This window comes from Chenopodium album, chromosome 22, assembly GCF_948465745.1.
Source record: "Chenopodium album chromosome 22, dcCheAlbu1.1, whole genome shotgun sequence".
Classification (NCBI taxonomy): domain Eukaryota; kingdom Viridiplantae; phylum Streptophyta; class Magnoliopsida; order Caryophyllales; family Amaranthaceae; genus Chenopodium; species Chenopodium album.
The window spans coordinates 34,847,509-34,865,732 of record NC_137855.1 but is presented as its reverse complement, the minus strand read 5'-3'; the positions used below and the strand labels follow the sequence as shown (position 1 = coordinate 34,865,732).

At 38.2% G+C, this 18,224-nt stretch overlaps 1 protein-coding gene and 2 pseudogenes across 1 annotated transcript; 2 read left to right on the top strand and 1 right to left on the bottom strand.

Moving 5' to 3' along the window:
* Positions 1-2,929: 2,929 nt before the first annotated feature.
* LOC145605631 (sterol 14-demethylase-like) lies at positions 2,930-5,625 on the top strand. Its single transcript, XM_081661702.1, has 2 exons — positions 2,930-3,412; positions 4,251-5,625. The coding sequence occupies exons 1-2, from the start codon at positions 2,939-2,941 to the stop codon at positions 5,247-5,249; spliced, it is 1,473 nt and encodes a 490-aa protein (XP_081517828.1). The 5' UTR covers positions 2,930-2,938; the 3' UTR covers positions 5,250-5,625.
* A 1,212-nt stretch (positions 5,626-6,837) lies between these two features.
* On the bottom strand, positions 6,838-9,251 carry LOC145604257 (ATP synthase subunit delta', mitochondrial pseudogene; annotated as a pseudogene).
* Positions 9,252-13,852: 4,601 nt separating this feature from the next.
* LOC145603430 (putative pentatricopeptide repeat-containing protein At2g01510 pseudogene) lies at positions 13,853-16,321 on the top strand (annotated as a pseudogene).
* The last annotated feature ends 1,903 nt before the right edge of the window (positions 16,322-18,224 follow it).

Genomic DNA, 18,224 nt, shown 5'->3' with positions numbered 1-18,224 from the left:
TCTGCCTGATTATCACATTATAACTTTGACTATTATTAAATTAGAATCTTAGATCATGTATTTGAAAAAATTGAAAGTTAAAACGACCAAATAACGTCCCTTTCTGGTCACTAGCAATGTACGAACTACTCGTAATATTAAAAGCTAAATGACTTGCACGTAGTGATGGCAACGGATCGGATCTGGACCGGATCCTACTAGATCCAGATCCGGATCCGTTTATGGAAGAAGGATCCAGATCCGATCCGTATCCGTCGGATATTTTTTCTTAGGATCCATATCAGTATCCGACGGATCTTACGGATACGGATTTGAAACGGATCCAAAACGGATCCTATGAATAATTGCAATATTTTGCCTATTTGAAGTTGCGAAAACAACATATAATAAACTCACTAAACATCAATGAATATTCTGCCTAATTATTAATTAAGTGTTAGAAATCATGGATATACTTTCCACAATTAAACATTTAATTTCCAATTCTATTGCACGCTACTGCATATATTAAGTAATTGCAAGATAGTGAACAAATGTGCTGGATACATCATAAATGCCACAATTCAAACAATCACCATCACAATCTACTGAATTAAACTAAACAACAAACATCAATCACAACTTATAATCGACCAAAACTAGACTAACACATCAGAAGATAAACCTCGAGTAAAAATTCAACAACAACATTACAACAACAACAACAACAACAACAACAACAACAATTCCAATTGAGAAATCAAACAGCAACAATAAACTCCAATTGAGAACTCATTTTCAGATCTGAATTGCAAAATTTGAAGCTCGAAAACGAAATACCTCCTACTGCTCGCCGCCAATCAAGTCGCCGCTTCACCGATGTACACTAGTTGTTACGGCCGATCAGGCCACCGCTTCACCGCCGTACACTAGTGGTTACCGCCGAGAGTGAGAGCGAACTGAGAGAGTGAGGCCGTCGAGAGTGAGAGCGAACTGAGGCTGTGGACTGTCGCCGTGGAGGGCTGCGGGAGGGCGCTGCTGCTGTGGACTGTCGCCGGTGAGATGAGATGGAGGGGTGGGAGTGCGGGACTGCGGGAGGGCTGCGAGGGAGAGTGACGGAGTTAGGGTTTTGTTTGAATTTTTTTGAAATGTTTTGATGATAAGGTCAGTGAAGATGTGGATAAGTGGAGTTATGGACTTGTGGTCCATGAGATTGCTTGATAATATTTGATATAATATAAACAGAAATATATATGTATTATTTCAAAAAATGGATAAACAGATCCGAATCCGGATCCTATTATTAGACCCGGATCCGTTTTTAAAGACAGGATCCGTATCCGACCCGGATCCGTCGGGTCAAAAAAATTAGGATCCATATCCGAAAAAACGGATACGGATCCGCGGATCCGGGGCGGCTCCTGGAACTCTACTTGCACGACTACATCTCAATATCACTCATTATCAAGTCATCAATAACAAAATTATTAACTTGTACTTGTAATAAATACAAATCAAAACCTCACGGCAAAAATTATCATAAATACCACCGGTTGTATAATACAATTTGTCCGATCAACCCGAAACACGAGACAAAGTGGTAAGATGTGCACCATAGGATAATCCGCCCCACACCACAGATTCACACTCCACGCCCCCAAGATTAGACACTAACCAACAAGGGTTTATTAACTTCCCAAAATAATAATTGTTAACTAATCACACTCCTGTTTGCCAAGTGGTCAAGATAGTGACTACTAAGTGCTGCGCAAATACGTAATTCTCTCTCATCATTCATTCGTTCATCTTCGAATCTCATTCATCTCCTTCTTCTTCTTCCTCGCGTTTTCATGATCTGGTAAATCCTTTTCTTTCGTTTCTGTTTTTTGATCTGACATGGTGTTGTTTATTAGATTTGTACGATTTTTTTTGAATTTTATTTATGCTTTTTTACATTGATGATTTGCTGTATTCACTGCGCATTTAATTCGTCGTATCTGATTTCCTCATGTATTTTAGTGTTGTAAATTCTGATGTACTAGTTTGAGTTATGGAATTACAAATTTAATTTTAATCTGCAATGCCTGAATCATTGTTACTTTGTTTGTTTGATTGACTTGAGACCTAAATTTTACGTTGATTGAACAATCACGATAACCGTTTTTTTAAATTTGATTTTTTTGAAATTATTTCCTGATTTTTTGAATTGTTGTGCGTGGGAATGATATTGATTTGGATTGGTGAGTTGGTTTGAATTGTTGTACTTGTATGCAATTTAATTGAAAACTACTCTACCAAAGATTTGATAAATAGCAATCAAATCAATGCCATAATGTGTTGGATAAATAGCGCCGGAAAATATATAAAATGCGTTGGATAAATCTCATAGCTATGAAAACTCTAGAACTTTGTAGTTGGTAAACTTGTTATAGTGGCGTGGTGGCGGAACCTAGGGATGACTAGTGAGAGAGGCTGTGGCATCCCTAATTATTTCATATTTCTATTGAAGTTTGTAGCTTAGGCCATGCTTGGGATGCAAGTAATGTATTTAAAAGGTAATAAAAGTCAAACTTGATAAAACTAAGGTATTTAGAGGTGTAAATAAAGCAGGTGACATGGCGGTGGGGAGGATAAAGTGGTGCTGTTGGGAGGTGAAGGGAGGATAAAGGGGGACTCCATGAGGGGTAATAGTTACCCGCCATCATCATAGGGTAATAGTTACCCTCATTTTGGTCATCATTCCTCTACCATCAGCTGACATTTATTTCCTCTTAGTTTGACTTTTATTACCCTGTAATTATTACCCCATCCCAAGCGTGACCAAAGTATTAGATTCACCTGAGATAGGATGGTATCAGTTGAATGTTTATAAGCTTAAATTCTAACTTCTCATGCCAGTCACTCATCTATTGGTTTGATTTGTTGGATCAGTTAATAGCGAAATCAAGCTAGCACAAACATGGAGACGGAGAAGGTAGACAACAAGTTTTTAAATGTAGGGCTCTTGGTAGTGGCAACTTTTGTAGTTGCCAAATTGTTGTCAACCCTCGTAATGCCAAGATCTGGAAAACGTCTTCCTCCAGTGATTAAGGCGTTTCCTCCTTTCGTTGGTGGCCTCCTTCACTTCCTCAAGGGTCCCATTATAATGCTCAAGGAGGAGTACCCAAAGCTAGGGAGTGTATTCACCTTGAACTTGGTTGCTAAGAATATTACCTTCTTGATTGGTCCTGAGGTGTCTGCTCATTTCTTCAAGGCACCTGAGACTGATCTTAGTCAGCAGGAGGTGTATCGCTTCAATGTCCCTACTTTTGGACCTGGTGTTGTGTTTGATGTTGACTATTCAGTTCGCCAGGAGCAGTTTCGCTTCTTCACTAAAGCTCTTCGAGCCAATAAACTCAAGAGTTATGTTGACCAGATGGTTACAGAAGCTCAGGTAGTCTTGCTCTTCAACTTCCCTCCGTCCCTTTTGTGTATTTTGGGTCATTGTTTGGAAATTAATATTCAGAGCATTTGGATGAACGAAAATTTGAGTGTCTAAATAAGTTCCTTACATTCTATTCATTGTTACAACAAGTTCAGATAATTTATATAAGTCAACTTAGTTAAAAATAACACCCTTCGTGGTGATTGTCTGAGTTTGATACAATCACAATGCAGCCTTCCATATTGCATTGTTTCACTAAGGCCGTTATTGGCTTTGAAGCAATATATTTCACCCTAATGCGTTGACATGAGGCCATGTAGTTGCATGATTTAATTTCTCATGATATTAGTATGTCATTTTATCGTCCATACAATAGCTTTTGTTGATGACTACCATCCTTAACCATTGTTTGCTTCCTAGCATATGGTGATACATTGATTGTGTTTCTTTTTAATAATATAGCTATAAGCATCATAAGTTAAGCTTGAAGTCCCCTAGCTGGTGTGAGAGTTACTGTGGTGTTTAAATTAGGAGTAGAAACATACTACATAACTGTGTAAACAGCTTGAATTCCAGTGCTTATCATTTAATCATCATGATGATACCAGAGCGTCCCCTGTAAAACTTGTGGCTTTTGTTAAAGAATATACCCGCTGGCTGCTGGTATAATTGTTGTTTCGCAATGGTGAAACTAAATAACTAATTATGTTTTAGTGTTATTCAGTATCCTATATCATGAAACTGAGACTCAGCATTGCCTAGACTTTTTCTAGGCTTCTCTGTGATACTAAACTTTCACAGACTGCTTAAACAAAATTGAAACATTCTTCCTTTTTTTGTCATACAGGACTACTTTTCCAAGTGGGGAGATTCTGGAGAGGTAGATTTGAAATACGAGCTGGAGCATCTTATTATCTTGACAGCTAGTAGGTGTCTATTGGGTAGGGAAGTCCGCGACAAGCTTTTTGATGATGTTTCTGCGCTATTCCACGATCTTGATAACAGAATGAAACCCATTAGTGTTCTGTTTCCATATCTGCCCATCCCTGCTCATCACCGACGTGACAGAGCCCGTAAGAAGCTTGCAGAGATTTTCTCAAACATTATAAGCTCCCGTAAATCCTCTGGTAAGTGTGAGAATGACATGTTGCAGTGCTTTATTGACTCAAAGTACAAAGATGGTCGGCCCACTACAGAGGGAGAGGTCACTGGTCTGCTCATTGCTGCACTGTTTGCTGGTCAACACACCAGCTCCATTACATCGACATGGACCGGAGCTTATCTTCTTCGCTACAAGGAATATCTTTCTTTTGTGGTTGAAGAGCAGAACACTTTGATGAAGAAGCATGGAGAGAATGTAGACCATGATGTTTTATCAGAAATGGAAGTCTTACAACGGTGCATCAAGGAAGCACTTAGACTTCATCCTCCACTGATAATGTTGTTGCGCCAATCACATGGTGATTTCAGTGTTACTACACGAGATGGTAAAGAATTTGACATCCCAAAAGGTCATATTGTTGCTACATCACCAGCTTTTGCCAACCGTCTACCGCATATATTCAAAGATCCAGACAGCTATGATCCAGACCGTTTTGCCCCAGGTAGAGAAGAGGATAAGTTAGCAGGACAATTCTCATACATCTCTTTTGGAGGGGGCAGGCATGGCTGCCTTGGGGAGCCTTTTGCTTATTTACAAATAAAGGCAATTTGGAGTCATCTACTGAGAAATTTTGAATTCGAGCTAATTTCTCCGTTCCCAGAGACTGATTGGAATGCCATGGTGGTGGGCGTGAAGGGGAAGGTGATGGTGAGATACAAGCGAAGGAAGCTTCCCGTTGAATGATTTTATTCGAGGGTATGAACTCAGTATTCTGGGTTTGTTGTCTTCCTATTTGGTGAAACATTTTTTATCTAATCTGTTTTTGTGTCACCGCCCGTGCTTGAAAATCATGTTGTTGGGGGTAATTAGCATTTGGTTGTAGGGAATGCACCTAATTTTTCCGATAAAAATTGTTATGTTTAGGATTCTACTTAGTATAGTAGACTGTTGTGGTTTCGCCATCTTTCAAGTTTCGAATGTCACATGCCATTATTTGCTCACTTCTGAGTCACTGCCTCTGTTGTTATGGTCCTTCAATCGAATTGAAATGTAGTTCCTGAACTCCATGTTGCTCGGAAAGTTTCTGAATCCTGTACTGTTGCATTATTTTCTAGATGTAATCCTGTAATGAAATTTCGGTATTGTGGGCATGTTGCTCTGCACAGGTTGATTTTTTATGGGAGCATATTTTCTTCTCTTATCTCGGACATCATGATCACCTGACGAATACTCCCTTTGTAACACAAACAATTCTACAATGTATTTTGCTCATATTTTTGGGGATTACGACCTATCTAATATCATACACGAAAGCAATAACAATTGACAAACACAGACGTGGTACACAAACTACTCATTGCTCTTAACTTCTCAAGACATTAGGTTGGCATTGTATTTTCTTACAAATCAAAGGTTCCATAATTGGCTTCAAAAAAACACAGTTGCATGTGAATAGACGCATATATTAACTGGCAAGTACGTGCAATACAGCGTTTCTGCCAGTGTGAGCTTATACTAAGCCAATTATGAGGATAAATTGATTAAGATATGGGTGAACCTATGAGTTTAACTCGATTATTGACTTGTATTGAGCTAAATTTTTATAATATGATTGAATGATCTAGATTTCCCACTTGTATATTCATTCTTGGTGAACTGAAAGCCGAAAAGGGCACTGATGTACAATTATATTTGCTTTAATTAAGTTAATTGACATCCACGCTTATTTATGTTGTCCGTGATGATTGATCTAAAATGGGATCGAGAATTCTCCAATAGTAGTTTTAAGTCCACTCTTAATAGCTCATAGCTAGACAATTGGAAGTCAGCTTAGGAGAAAAGGCCAAGAGTAACGAAGCCGAGCTTCCAATAGGCCAAAAGCAGAGCCTTAGTAGTCTCTTTTGGACCTACCGTTAACCACTTGTTTTTCCTACTAACCCTTCAATATTAATAAATGCTCGTTTTATGTAGTTATTAATCAAAGTTTATTCCATCTAAAACTGTCTTTAAAGAGTTGAAGAGATCAGAATAGCTTGAATAGGCTAACTCAACCAGTGAACCAGATTCTAAACGGGCAATATGACCAGGTTGTCTTTAAGCCAGTTCAACAGCTGCCTGATGTACAAGAAAGCCTGCTAGGGCTTTCGCGCTGCTAAAATTTAAACTAGTACAAAATACAGATGAGTTACTATGAAAAGAAGAAAGTGCATTACTCTGCCACAAGTGCATGATAATATTAATGCTAGAAAAAGGCACCATTGTTATACCCTTCAGCCGAAGAGTTCAGAAGCTCCACCTCCACTACACATTCACAGACAAAAGGCTGAATTCATCACGAGAGAAGACCACATTCATATTTGCTGCGGCATGAGCCTGTCAGAGCAGACTGTAGGGCATTGTGAACATCGACTCCCACTTGCGCTTCTGCTTTCTCATAATCAGTAGTGGCTGAACTCAACTTCTGTGAGAATTCAGCAAGCCCTTTTTCAACCATGTTTGGGTCAATTCTATCAACAGGAACAGCTTCAAGTGTGATTATGTCAGCAACAGAGTTTGGATAGATGAAGGCAAAACCACCACTGACAAAATACTTTGTTGTCTCATTCGCTTGGTGAAGCAAGAGAGTGCCAGGCTTCAACTCTGTCATGGTTGCTACGTGCCCTGGAAGAACGCCCATCTGCCCGGTTGTTGCTGGCAATGTGACCATATCAACCTGAAAGGAAGGTCAAGTTTGAAAGGTGGGAGTTATGATTAATACTCCGTAATTCACACAAAAGCCAGTAAACCACAAAGATCAACAACAACATTTAATTTAAGCAGCAGCTCAAATAGGTTGTTGATTATACTCGTTAGGTGTTTCTATTCTATTTAGAATTTCAGTCTTTAATAACACAATCACACAAGTAACGTTAGCCAACAAGCAACTTTCATCTTCGACCTTTCAGTAGGCTCTATGTACTATGCCAAACATTCTATTTAGAAGCAAATTTAAACTCCCATGTTGTACAAAGGACTTTATAATAATGTGAATCATTCATTTCAATCCCACATAAAGTCAATGACAAATAAGCAGCATTTAGTTAAGGTGTGATGATGATTTAATCTAATTTCAGCGAAAATTACTAAACAGTTGACATTATAAAAAGCAAGGAAACCACCACAAACATCAAGAAAGGCTAGTGTTGTCTTATCCCTCTGTAGAGAGTCGCTGTGTTGTGGACCTAAATAAGTGTTTTCCTTTTGATGTGGATGACTAACAAAGGGTTTACAAGTTAACCAAAAAGAAACACAAAAAAGCTAGATTATAGAACTATAGAAGTGCTTAAGAAATGGACCCAAATCCGAGGCTCGGCAACTGAAAGGTAAAAATATCTCCACTAAAACCAAGAATGACCAGAAGACTCCAGCAAGGAGATTTCTCTGTGCCACAGTAAAACGAAGTGCAAATACTCGCGGTCTATGACACGAAATCTAACAGCTGCAGTACATATTCACTAGAACATCAAAATTAGATCTCACACTACAGCATAACTATATTAGTCTGTATAAAAATGTTAGCTCAACAAGTTTGATTAATGAAATCAAGCTGTCAGGCAACACGAACGAAACACTACTACAATACAGATCAAAGATGCACTGTGACAATAGACTAACAACTTCTGTGCAGCAAATAAGATAGCATTCATATCACTAACACTGCAAGTGTTTAGTGAGTTGAGTATAGGTCTTTAGCATAAGAATATACTGTGGATTGCCTGAAGCAGCAAAAGAACATAACACTCACTCTCAAAGCCAATAACCCTGAAATTTACTCCATTTTGGATGAGAATACTTCAGAATTATTCTTAAATATCAACACAAACTACTTTTTGAGCCAAACCAAACTCGACAACTGAACCAAATTGTTTGAGACCGCGCTTAAAATTCCTGGCATCATATGCCAACAATCACATAAGCCAGCTTAGGGTTGGCTCCAAGCCTCCAATGATCAATCCAAAGGACTGAGATATCATTTCATGCCTCAAATATTAATTAACACAAAATGAGTAGCCCAAAAAAGAGATAATTCTAAAGAAACAAATGCAAAGTTTAGCACTTCATGATGAAGAAGCAAAAGCACAAATTTAGATTTTAGACTTCTATTTTTCCAAATATAGTAAACCATACTTTCCCTTTTGAAGCTTATACAAATCTATTTCCAAAGATTAAGAGCAAAACCCTCCAATTTCCATGACATAAACAGACATCAGCATGAAACCTCATGTTTATAGCATATTTACATCAAAATTACACCAACACATAATACTCATTAAACCCCCAATAATAATAGACAATTCAAACCCAGAACTAGAAAGACAACATTATAATTAATTCAAGAAATAAAGTAGACCAACATAATTAAACAATTGCATTCAACCCAAAAAAAAGCACAATTCTTTAATTTCTAAAAAAAACAAACTTTACTAATAATAAGTGAGAAATTCGAGTTACCTCTTCGTTAAAAAGATCAGACGAGTGAGGAAGATGAAGATTAAGGGTGAGTTTAGGAGGAATTGAAGTGGGGTTTTGAGAACGAGGTTGCACAAAAGAAAGAGGAGTTTTTGGTGGGTCGATATGAGGCACAACTTTCTTCCATGACTCCTTAAACAATTCTTCAGCTTCAGAGACCGCCGGCGCCGCCGTGGGGCAGGTGGAGAACCACCGGAGGACGGTGGCGCCGGCGAATCGTGAAGGTGGTCGCAGCATTAATCGCTCGGATCGCAAGTCGGAGAGGGGAAAGGAGGGGAGTGAAGTAGTCAAGTAGTGATGAATGTGTTTGCTTGTTGTTGTTTTTGTTTTGGGGAGGAGGGAAATGGTGCTTTTGTTGGGTTGTAGTACTTGTACTTGTGATTTGAAAAGGGGTGATTTGACTACCCAAAACCCAATTGCCCGAAAAACATTGTGTTATGGTCTTACGTGGGGTTCTTATTGGAGAATGGTTTATGTCTATGAAGTACGGAAATTTCTAGGACTTAGAGTTTCCACGTTTTTGAAACTCGGAAACTTGGAAACTCCTCGGAAACGTTTCCGAAACTTAAAATAAAAATCGGAAACGTTTCCTATATCGGATCGGAAACTCTACGAAAGCAACGTTTCTTATATTAGAAACTCTACGTTCGCTACAAAAGTAGCGTTTCGGAAACTTTATAACTTTCAAACCCACACATTTTTAGTTTAGTGAAAGGAAACAAATTTTAAAAGGAAAAATTGAATTTAATAATCTCTACTTTTTGCCGTCCGCTCGTAATAATCCGTATTCAATTTAATCTCAAAATAATCCTAATTTGTTACCTAATCTTCTCAAAATAAACCCAGTCATTATATTTACCTACTAAATCAGGTAATCCCACCTATCATCCGGTTACTCACTCTCACCACCCATAAAACCAACAACCACCACCTAACTACCCATCCACACAACCACGCACAAGACTAGCAACCACGATCCAACAGCCACAACCACGCACAAGACTAGCAACCACGACCCAACAGCCACAACCACCGCGCGCGCTGCAATCCCGTAACCACCGGACCACCCAACACCCACACCACAAATTCACCATCACACATATTCGCACAATCTACCACCCACCACCACTGTAAAAATTCGCACAAATTCGAAATCGAGCCACCACCATCGAGCACAAATTCAAAGCACCTAGGTCGCACTAACCACCATCGAGCCAAATCGAGCCACCACCACCACCGAATCAAACGCCACAATCGGTCGCGCAAATTTGAAGGTTTGAGGGTCGCGAGTTGTGGGTCGTGAGTTGATTTCGAGGGTTGTGTTGGTGTTATTGGGGTGGTTGTGGGTGTTTCGTGGGTGGGTGTGAGTGGTTGTGGTGTGGGTTTGAGTGGGTGGTCGTGGGTATGAGTGCGTGTGAGTGGGGGGTGGTCGTGGGTGTGAGTGCGTGTGAGTGAGGGGTGGTCGTGGGTGTGAGTGCGTATGAGTGGGGGGTGGTCGTGGGTGTGAGTGCGTGTGAGTGGGGGGGTGGTCATGGGTGTTTCGTTGGTGTTTCCTGGTGGTGTTGGGCTGCCAGGTGTTGTCGGTGGTGGTTGATTGTTGCTGGTCGCGGTGGTGGTCGATAATGGGTGGTGGGAAGCTAAGGAGGGAGGGTGAGGGTGGGTTAGGGGGTTGACAGGGAGGAGGAGGAGGAGAGAGTTAACCTATTGAATAGGTAATAGGTTAAAAGGATTGTTGAGAGAATATGGGGAATCAAATTGGGATTATTCTGAGATTATGTTGAGTAAGGATTATTACGAGCGGACGGCTAAAAGTAGGGATTATTATTTTCAATTTTTCCATTTTAAAACTTCAACTAATGTATTTGTAGATAGATTGTTTACTTATAACCTTTAATTTCATTTTCTATATCTAGTCATCCATATTACTTTTATGAATCATGTCTATTTGTATGTAATTTTATCTATTCTTGAATAATTAATTATTGTTGATTATTTTTTCTCCTTTAATTTCACATTCTCCATCTAATGTGTCAATGTAGGAGAAGAGAATTTTTTTGTTAATAATAATTTGACGTTTTATTTCAATGAAATATAATTTTATCGCACATGCTAAATTATATGTGTATTTATATCATTATATGACATGTTAAATATATTTATTTGTTGGTAAGACAATTTTAGAGTTTTTCTTGTCTTTTTATCCTTTTATTTTTTAAAAATTAAATTTATTTTTATATTATTTAACGTTTCCCCGTTTCCTTCATTTTTACAACTGACGTTTCCCCGTTTCCGAAACCTCTCCGTTTTCGAAACTCTCAACGTTTCCGTGCTACATAGGTTTATGTGAGGGGGAGAAGAGTGCAGAAATCATTTCGAGAATACACAAATCATTACTCTTTGTTCATGGTTGCAAAATGCAATTATCTATTATGGATCTATTAGTTATATTTTTGATAAATAGGTTGAATTTAATTATGATTGGAATTCTTTTTTTTTAATTATTCCATTAGTTCCCTTTTTATTGAAACTCGAATCCAATTGATTTCCTGATTCTAATTATTGGAATTCTTCTTATGATTTGTTAATTCGATTTTTAATTAGATTGATTGAAAAACAAAACGTGTCGAAAATAACAAAGAAGGTGAAAATACATTCTTTTAGTGATACATAGAAAAATAATGACAAGACCTTTTGAATAAAATGTTACGTGAAAAAAAGTTAAGTAGTTTAGATAATATAAACAACTAAAGAGTAAAGATGAAGAAATAAAAGACATAATATGTGTACTTCCATCACCTTTGGGTGAAGGAGTGAGCTTAAGTTGTACTCTAGAATTTTGGTCTTATTTTTGCACTATTTTTCAATTTTGTTGAATTTTGTTCAATTTATATCCAATTTTAGTTTCATTTCACTTGTTCAATTCAAGACCTTAAAAAAGTTAAAAGTACACTACATTATAACGCTTAGCAAATGGTCTCACCGCACGAGCCCCAAAATCCTATGTGCAAATAACATACTATTGGACATTTGGACTATTGATTGTACTTAAAGAATTGAAATTATGTTGCGGATTAGGGGTATTGAACTTTAAGTAATACTCCCTGGCATTATCGGGTTCAAATATAACACTTTGAATATCTAATTCTTAGTTATGTACATTTTTCTTTCTTCCATGCAAAATATCATTTTTTTTACACGGTAAGGTAGACGAGTGATCCCTACACAAATCCTATCTCAGGAGCTGTGCAGTGGGGGGAGGGGGGAAATCCCCAGCGTACGCACAGCTCCTGAGATAGGATTTGTGTAGGGATCACTCGTCTACCTTACCGTGTAAAAAAAATGATATTTTGCATGGAAGAAAGAAAAATGTACATAACTAAGAATTAGATATTCAAAGTGTTATATTTGAACCCGATAATGCCAGCGAGTATTACTTAAAGTTCAATACCCCTAATCCGCAACATAATTCAATTCTTTAAGTACAATCAATGGTCCAAATGTCCAATAGTATGTTATTTGCACATAGGATTTTGGGGCTTGTGCGGTGAGACCATTTGCTAAGCGTTATAATGTAGTGTGGCCACAGGAGATGGGTTGTCCTACCACTGGGACAACTCTCAACTCTTATGCAAAACATCATATATGCATTTCACTTCATAAAAATATTTAGGGCCTAATTTTTAAAATTAGCATAGACCCCCCTAAAGTATACTCCCTCCGTAACGAAAAACTTTCAACAAATGGATTAAATCATCTAAGATTTCAAAATAAGCTAACGAATATTTAGTGTACAAATTAATGTTGTGGTCCCTTTAAAAAAAAAGAAGGGAAAGAAAAGTAGGGAAAGAGAAAAAAAAAATTGCGGTCCCTTTGAAAATAAGTGTGTAGATTAAGTTTAGATTAGGAAGTTAAAAAGGGGTAATATGGTAGTTTTTCAATTAAAAAGTTACCAAACAAAGAAAGTTGTACAATTGTTGAAAGTTTTTTGTTACATCCAAAAAAGGAAACTGTTAGAAAGTTTTTTTGTTACGGAGGGAGTACAATACAATTCAGCATTCTTATATGAAGTTAATCATTTCTCGTTGGACATTCGGGTTGATCATTCCTCCTTTGTTATTGGCCATGGGGTTGTTTAGATGGGATTTGCGACTGTGCGGCAGAGTTGTTATTTGTTAACTCATGTTCCATTTAAACTTGGAAGACCCAATGAGGACATTGGTTGGTGACTTGGTGGCCTTTAGATTGTTCTACCACCCAACATGGCTATGAGACTTTCTTGTGCTTCATTATATGTTTTGGCCTTTCCCATTTCTTTGTCTCTAGGATCTAATTAGGAGACATAACTATTCATTCCCATGGAGTATTAATTAATTCATCATAAATATTTATTTATTTTTTTAACAAAAAAAAAATATGTCATGGGTAATGGATTAGTGGTGTATCAAGTGAGTTGATTGCAAATTGAGGAAAGCTCAAATCGTACATACTAATCGTTACAGTTTCAAGTCGGGTCAAGCCAAGTTTTTCACAATCTATAGTTCTTCACTAATATTATGTATTTTGATTCAAAATAACAGTTACAATAACACATTTTTCGAAAATTAATTCATAGAGTTTTTTTTTTTTTTTTTTTTTTTTTTAAACAGGATCCTCATTCATTTACTAAATTTCGAGTCTAGTTAACCCGAGTAAAACTAACTCGAGCCACCTAAAGTCAACCGAGCCGATATTAATCCTCTTGACCGAGACAAGTTTAATGCAACACACCATTTGGCATTTGCCCATTAGTTCATGACTTCATGGGCACTTCATTAGTGAAGTTTAGTCCCTGATATCCAATGAACCACAAGTATTGGACTAATGCAGTCTACAAACTTTCTTCCCACATTCGAAGTTGCAAGAATTCACCTGCATTTCAATCACCAAACCATACCCATGTCATTGACGCCCGAATCATCAAAACGGGTTTCAACCCGAATACAAGCCGGATCAACTTTCACATGGAAAACCTCATCAAAAGTGGCAACCTTTCCAAAGCACGCCAACTGTTCGACGAAATGCCCAACAGAAACATATTCTCATATAACACTCTGATTTCAGGTTATGTGAAATCAGGGGATCTTGCTACTGCAACCCACTTGTTTGATGACATAAATGCTGATGCTAGAACTGCTGTGACGTGGACCATTTTGATTGGTGGTTATGCCAGCCATGGTAATTCCATGGAGGCCTTTGAGCTTTATGTTGACATGTATAGGTCTAGGACTGTGCTGGATTCTGTTACATTCGCCACGTTGTTGTCGGGTTTTGACAGCGAAAAGTCGATGCAGCAACTGGTTCAAGTTCATGCCCATGTTGTGAAATTGGGGTTTGGTTCGACGCTTACTGTGTGTAATACTTTGGTGGATTGTTACTGCAAGTGTCATTGCTTAGACTTGGCTTTTAGGGTCTTTGATGAAATGCCACAACGTGATTCTGTTACTTTTAATGCAATGATTAGTGGGTATGCTAATGATGAGCTGCATGAGGAAGCTGTTGATCTTTTCTTGACTATGCAGAATGTGGGTTGTAAACCTTCTGAATTCACTTTTGCTGCTGTCTTAGGTGCCGGTATTGGGTTAGGGAACTTATGTTTGTGTAAGCAACTTCATGGCTTGGTTATGAAGACCAACTTACTTCGGAATGTTTTTGTTATCAATGGTTTGCTTGACTTTTATGCAAAGCATGGCCATGTAGAGGAAGCTGAGAAGCTTTTTCGAGAAGTGTCTGTGATCGATGGTGTTTCGTACAATATCATCATCTCCGGTCATGCATGGGAAGGGAACTTCGAGAGGTCTCTGATGTTTTTCCAAGAACTGCAGGATAAAAAATTTGACAGGTTGAATTTTCCTTATTCTACTCTGCTGAGTATCGCTGCTCAGAAACTTGATTTGAGAATGGGCAGACAAATCCATTGTCAATGTGTGGTAACGACAGCATCATCAGAACTTAAAATAGGAAATGCGCTCTTGGACATGTATGCTAGATGTGGACAATTTGAGGAAGCAGAGCTAATCTTCCGGTCTCTATCACAACAGGACACAGTTCTGTGGACAGCAATGATCTCGGGCCTAGTACAAAATGGGTATCACGAAAGAGGTTTGAATGTATTCATGACAATGTGCAAGGCAAATGTCAACCCAGATCAAGCTACTTTTGCCAGCATTTTAAGGGCTACAGCCAGTTTAGCCTCACTCTCACTAGGAAGACAGTTGCACTCTTTGTTATATAGGTCGGGATTTGTTTCCAACGTGTTTTGTGGGAGTGCATTGCTCGATATGTATGCAAAATGTGGTTCAATGAATGATGCTATCGAGGTATTCCAAGAAATGCCCGAGAGGAATATAGTCTCGTGGAATGCCATGATATCTGCCTTTGCTCAAAATGGAGACGGTGAAGGTACCATCAGATTGTTCGAGGAAATGGTTAAAAAGGGTCTTTGCCCAGACTCGGTCAGTTTTCTCAATGTCCTCACTGCTTGTAGCCATTCTGGGCTTGTTGATCAAGGAACGAGGTATTTCAACAGCATCACAGAATTATATCATATGGAGCCCAGGAGAGAACATTATGTAGCTATGGTTGATGTCTTGTGCCGAAGTGGACGTTTTGAACAAGCTGAAAAACTTATGGCTCAAATGCCCTTTAAATCAGACGAGGTTATGCTCTCATCCGTTTTAAATTCATGTAGGATCCATAAGAACCATGGGCTTGCAAAACAAGTTGCAGAGCAGCTATTCAATATGGAGGTCAGAGATGCTGCTGCTTATGTGAACATGTCAAACATCTATGCAGCAGCTGGGCAATGGGACAAAGTTGCTGCTGTAAAGAAAACTATGAGAGAACGAGGAGTTAAGAAACCACCCGCGTACAGTTGGGTGGAAATCAACCACCAGATGCATATTTTCACTGCAAATGACAAGTCTCATCTGAGATGGGAAGACATAAAGAGGAAGATTGAGTCCTTAGCAACAAGAATGGAGGAGGAAGGTTATAAACCAGATATTAGCTGTGCTCTTCATAACTGGGACGAAGATACCAGAGCAGAATCTCTGAAGTACCATAGTGAACGCATTGCTATAGCATTTGCATTAATCAGTACTCCTGAAGGTTCACCGATATTAGTGATGAAAAATCTCAGGGCTTGTTCTGATTGCCATGCTGCTATTAAGATCATATCGAAGATAGTTGGGAGAGAAATTACAGTGAGGGATTCTAGTCGATTTCATCATTTTAAAGATGGGCATTGTTCTTGTGGCAATTATTGGTAAATCTTTTTGCCGTGAAACAAGATGCTGAGGCCTGAATGGATTGTTCATAATTCTAATCGAAGACAATGCTACATGAGACAACTCTACAAGAGCATTTCATAAGGCAAGAGGCAATACAGCAGTGAAAGGTCACGCAGGCAATAGTTGCAACAAGTTGATGATAATCAACAGGACATAGGAGACACTACTCGCAGAAGTAGCAGCAATGGAAGCTAGCTAATCTTCAGCTTGCTTATGATACGAGCAACAACGAAAGATAAGGGACAGCTACAGCAATAATTCACTCAGGAGCAGCATTCCTAGCTGGCAACTTAGGCCAGGTTAGTATAATGTCCATGATTTACTATTTACGATGCATGGACCAGGAAAGGATTAGGTTCCAAAGTTCCAATCCCCTGTAAGTGGTTTTAAGGGAACAAAATGTTGTTGCACGTTAATTGATGCCACTAATCACTGCATTTTGAATGGATTTCTAGGAATTCATGGGAACATAATGATGCTGGACCATAGGTTAGGAGGCGCGAGAGCCACCTGAAAGTGCCTGTATCAAAGGAGGAAAATAAGAAGGAAGAAGCAGCAGCAACTGCCTGCGGAAATCCAGTACCAGACATCAATCAGTCACATAATCAACAATGCCCTGTATGCTGTAGTCATATGCCACCAAGATATAACCAATGGGCAATGGCTGACTGAATTCATCATGTATGGCTACTACTTTACTACATATGAGAGTGTTAGAAAGCTCAAGCAGATTTCTGAATCATGGCTTTTACACAATACAAGAAGGTGATGGCTCCTCGCAGGTACCTACCATTGCCCATTGGAGTGGAAGATTATGGACTTACCCACCTCTCTCATCTACCAAACACCACTTTTGCGGAATTGCCAATCAATCTTCTTAACAACACCCATGGATGAATCTAATTGTAAATGACATAATATAGAGAATTCAGAATTGTACGTCAATCAATAGTTGTATTTATATCTTGACATTTGAGTCAATTGGTTAGTTTAATTTGTTTGATAATTGAACTTGTGATTGATTGTACACAAAACCGTAACAATTATAAATGAGGCATTTTCCATCATGTTGAACATTCAAATTTCAAACTAAGAGAAGGTTAATGCCATCTTCCCTACATCAATTGTCATACATATCACTTGACCAATGTCTGTAGTCCAAATACATCATCGATATCTACTAACCCCCTACTTATGATGATTGAGGAGTATACCAAGTATTAATCGGTCTAGTGGTAAGGTTTGCATTTTGCACTTTAGGGGTGAAAATTTCTCTTACCATTTTCCTTGCTACTAAAGTGTTTTGCCAGTAAGATTGAAACAGGTTTACATGAGGATATTATAATTCAATATGGCATTTCATCTTACAATTATCTATTACTAAATTTACTATCCATTAATCTATTGACCTATTTGGCTAATTCAATTGAAATAAGTTTTGATGTGAAATTCTCTATATCATGTATAAGCCCTTTCCTAGATGAAACTATTGCAATATGACTTTGTACAATATCATCATACAAGATTGGACCTGCACGAGAAGAATACAAAATATTTAATTTTCGTTTTCATTTCAATTTTTTTTTATAACATTGGATTATGTACATGGCTGTTATTGATTGATGTATGAAAGTAATTTTTTATTTGCAATCCAAAAAAGAAAAAAAAAAGGCATCAAATGATACCTGGTTTCAAGAAATTACCTTAATAACCTGCTACTGATTTCCCGCTCCCTCCAAAACCTTTAAATACTCGCACAAATTCAGCTAACATCACTTCAATCCCAACTCAACCATTTCTCTCAAATTGTCAAATAACCTCAAAAAACAAAACTACATTATTCATTAGAAGATGAAGATGATGATGAAGAAGATGAAGGTGA

Excerpts from the sequence above, each read along its gene's own strand:
- LOC145605631 (XM_081661702.1), top strand. The coding sequence starts at position 2,939 with ATGGAGACGGAGAAGGTAGACAACAAGTTTTTAAATGTAGGGCTCTTG. Across the intron at positions 3,413-4,250 it reads AGATGGTTACAGAAGCTCAG|GACTACTTTTCCAAGTGGGG; the intron begins GTAGTCTTGCTC and ends TTTGTCATACAG.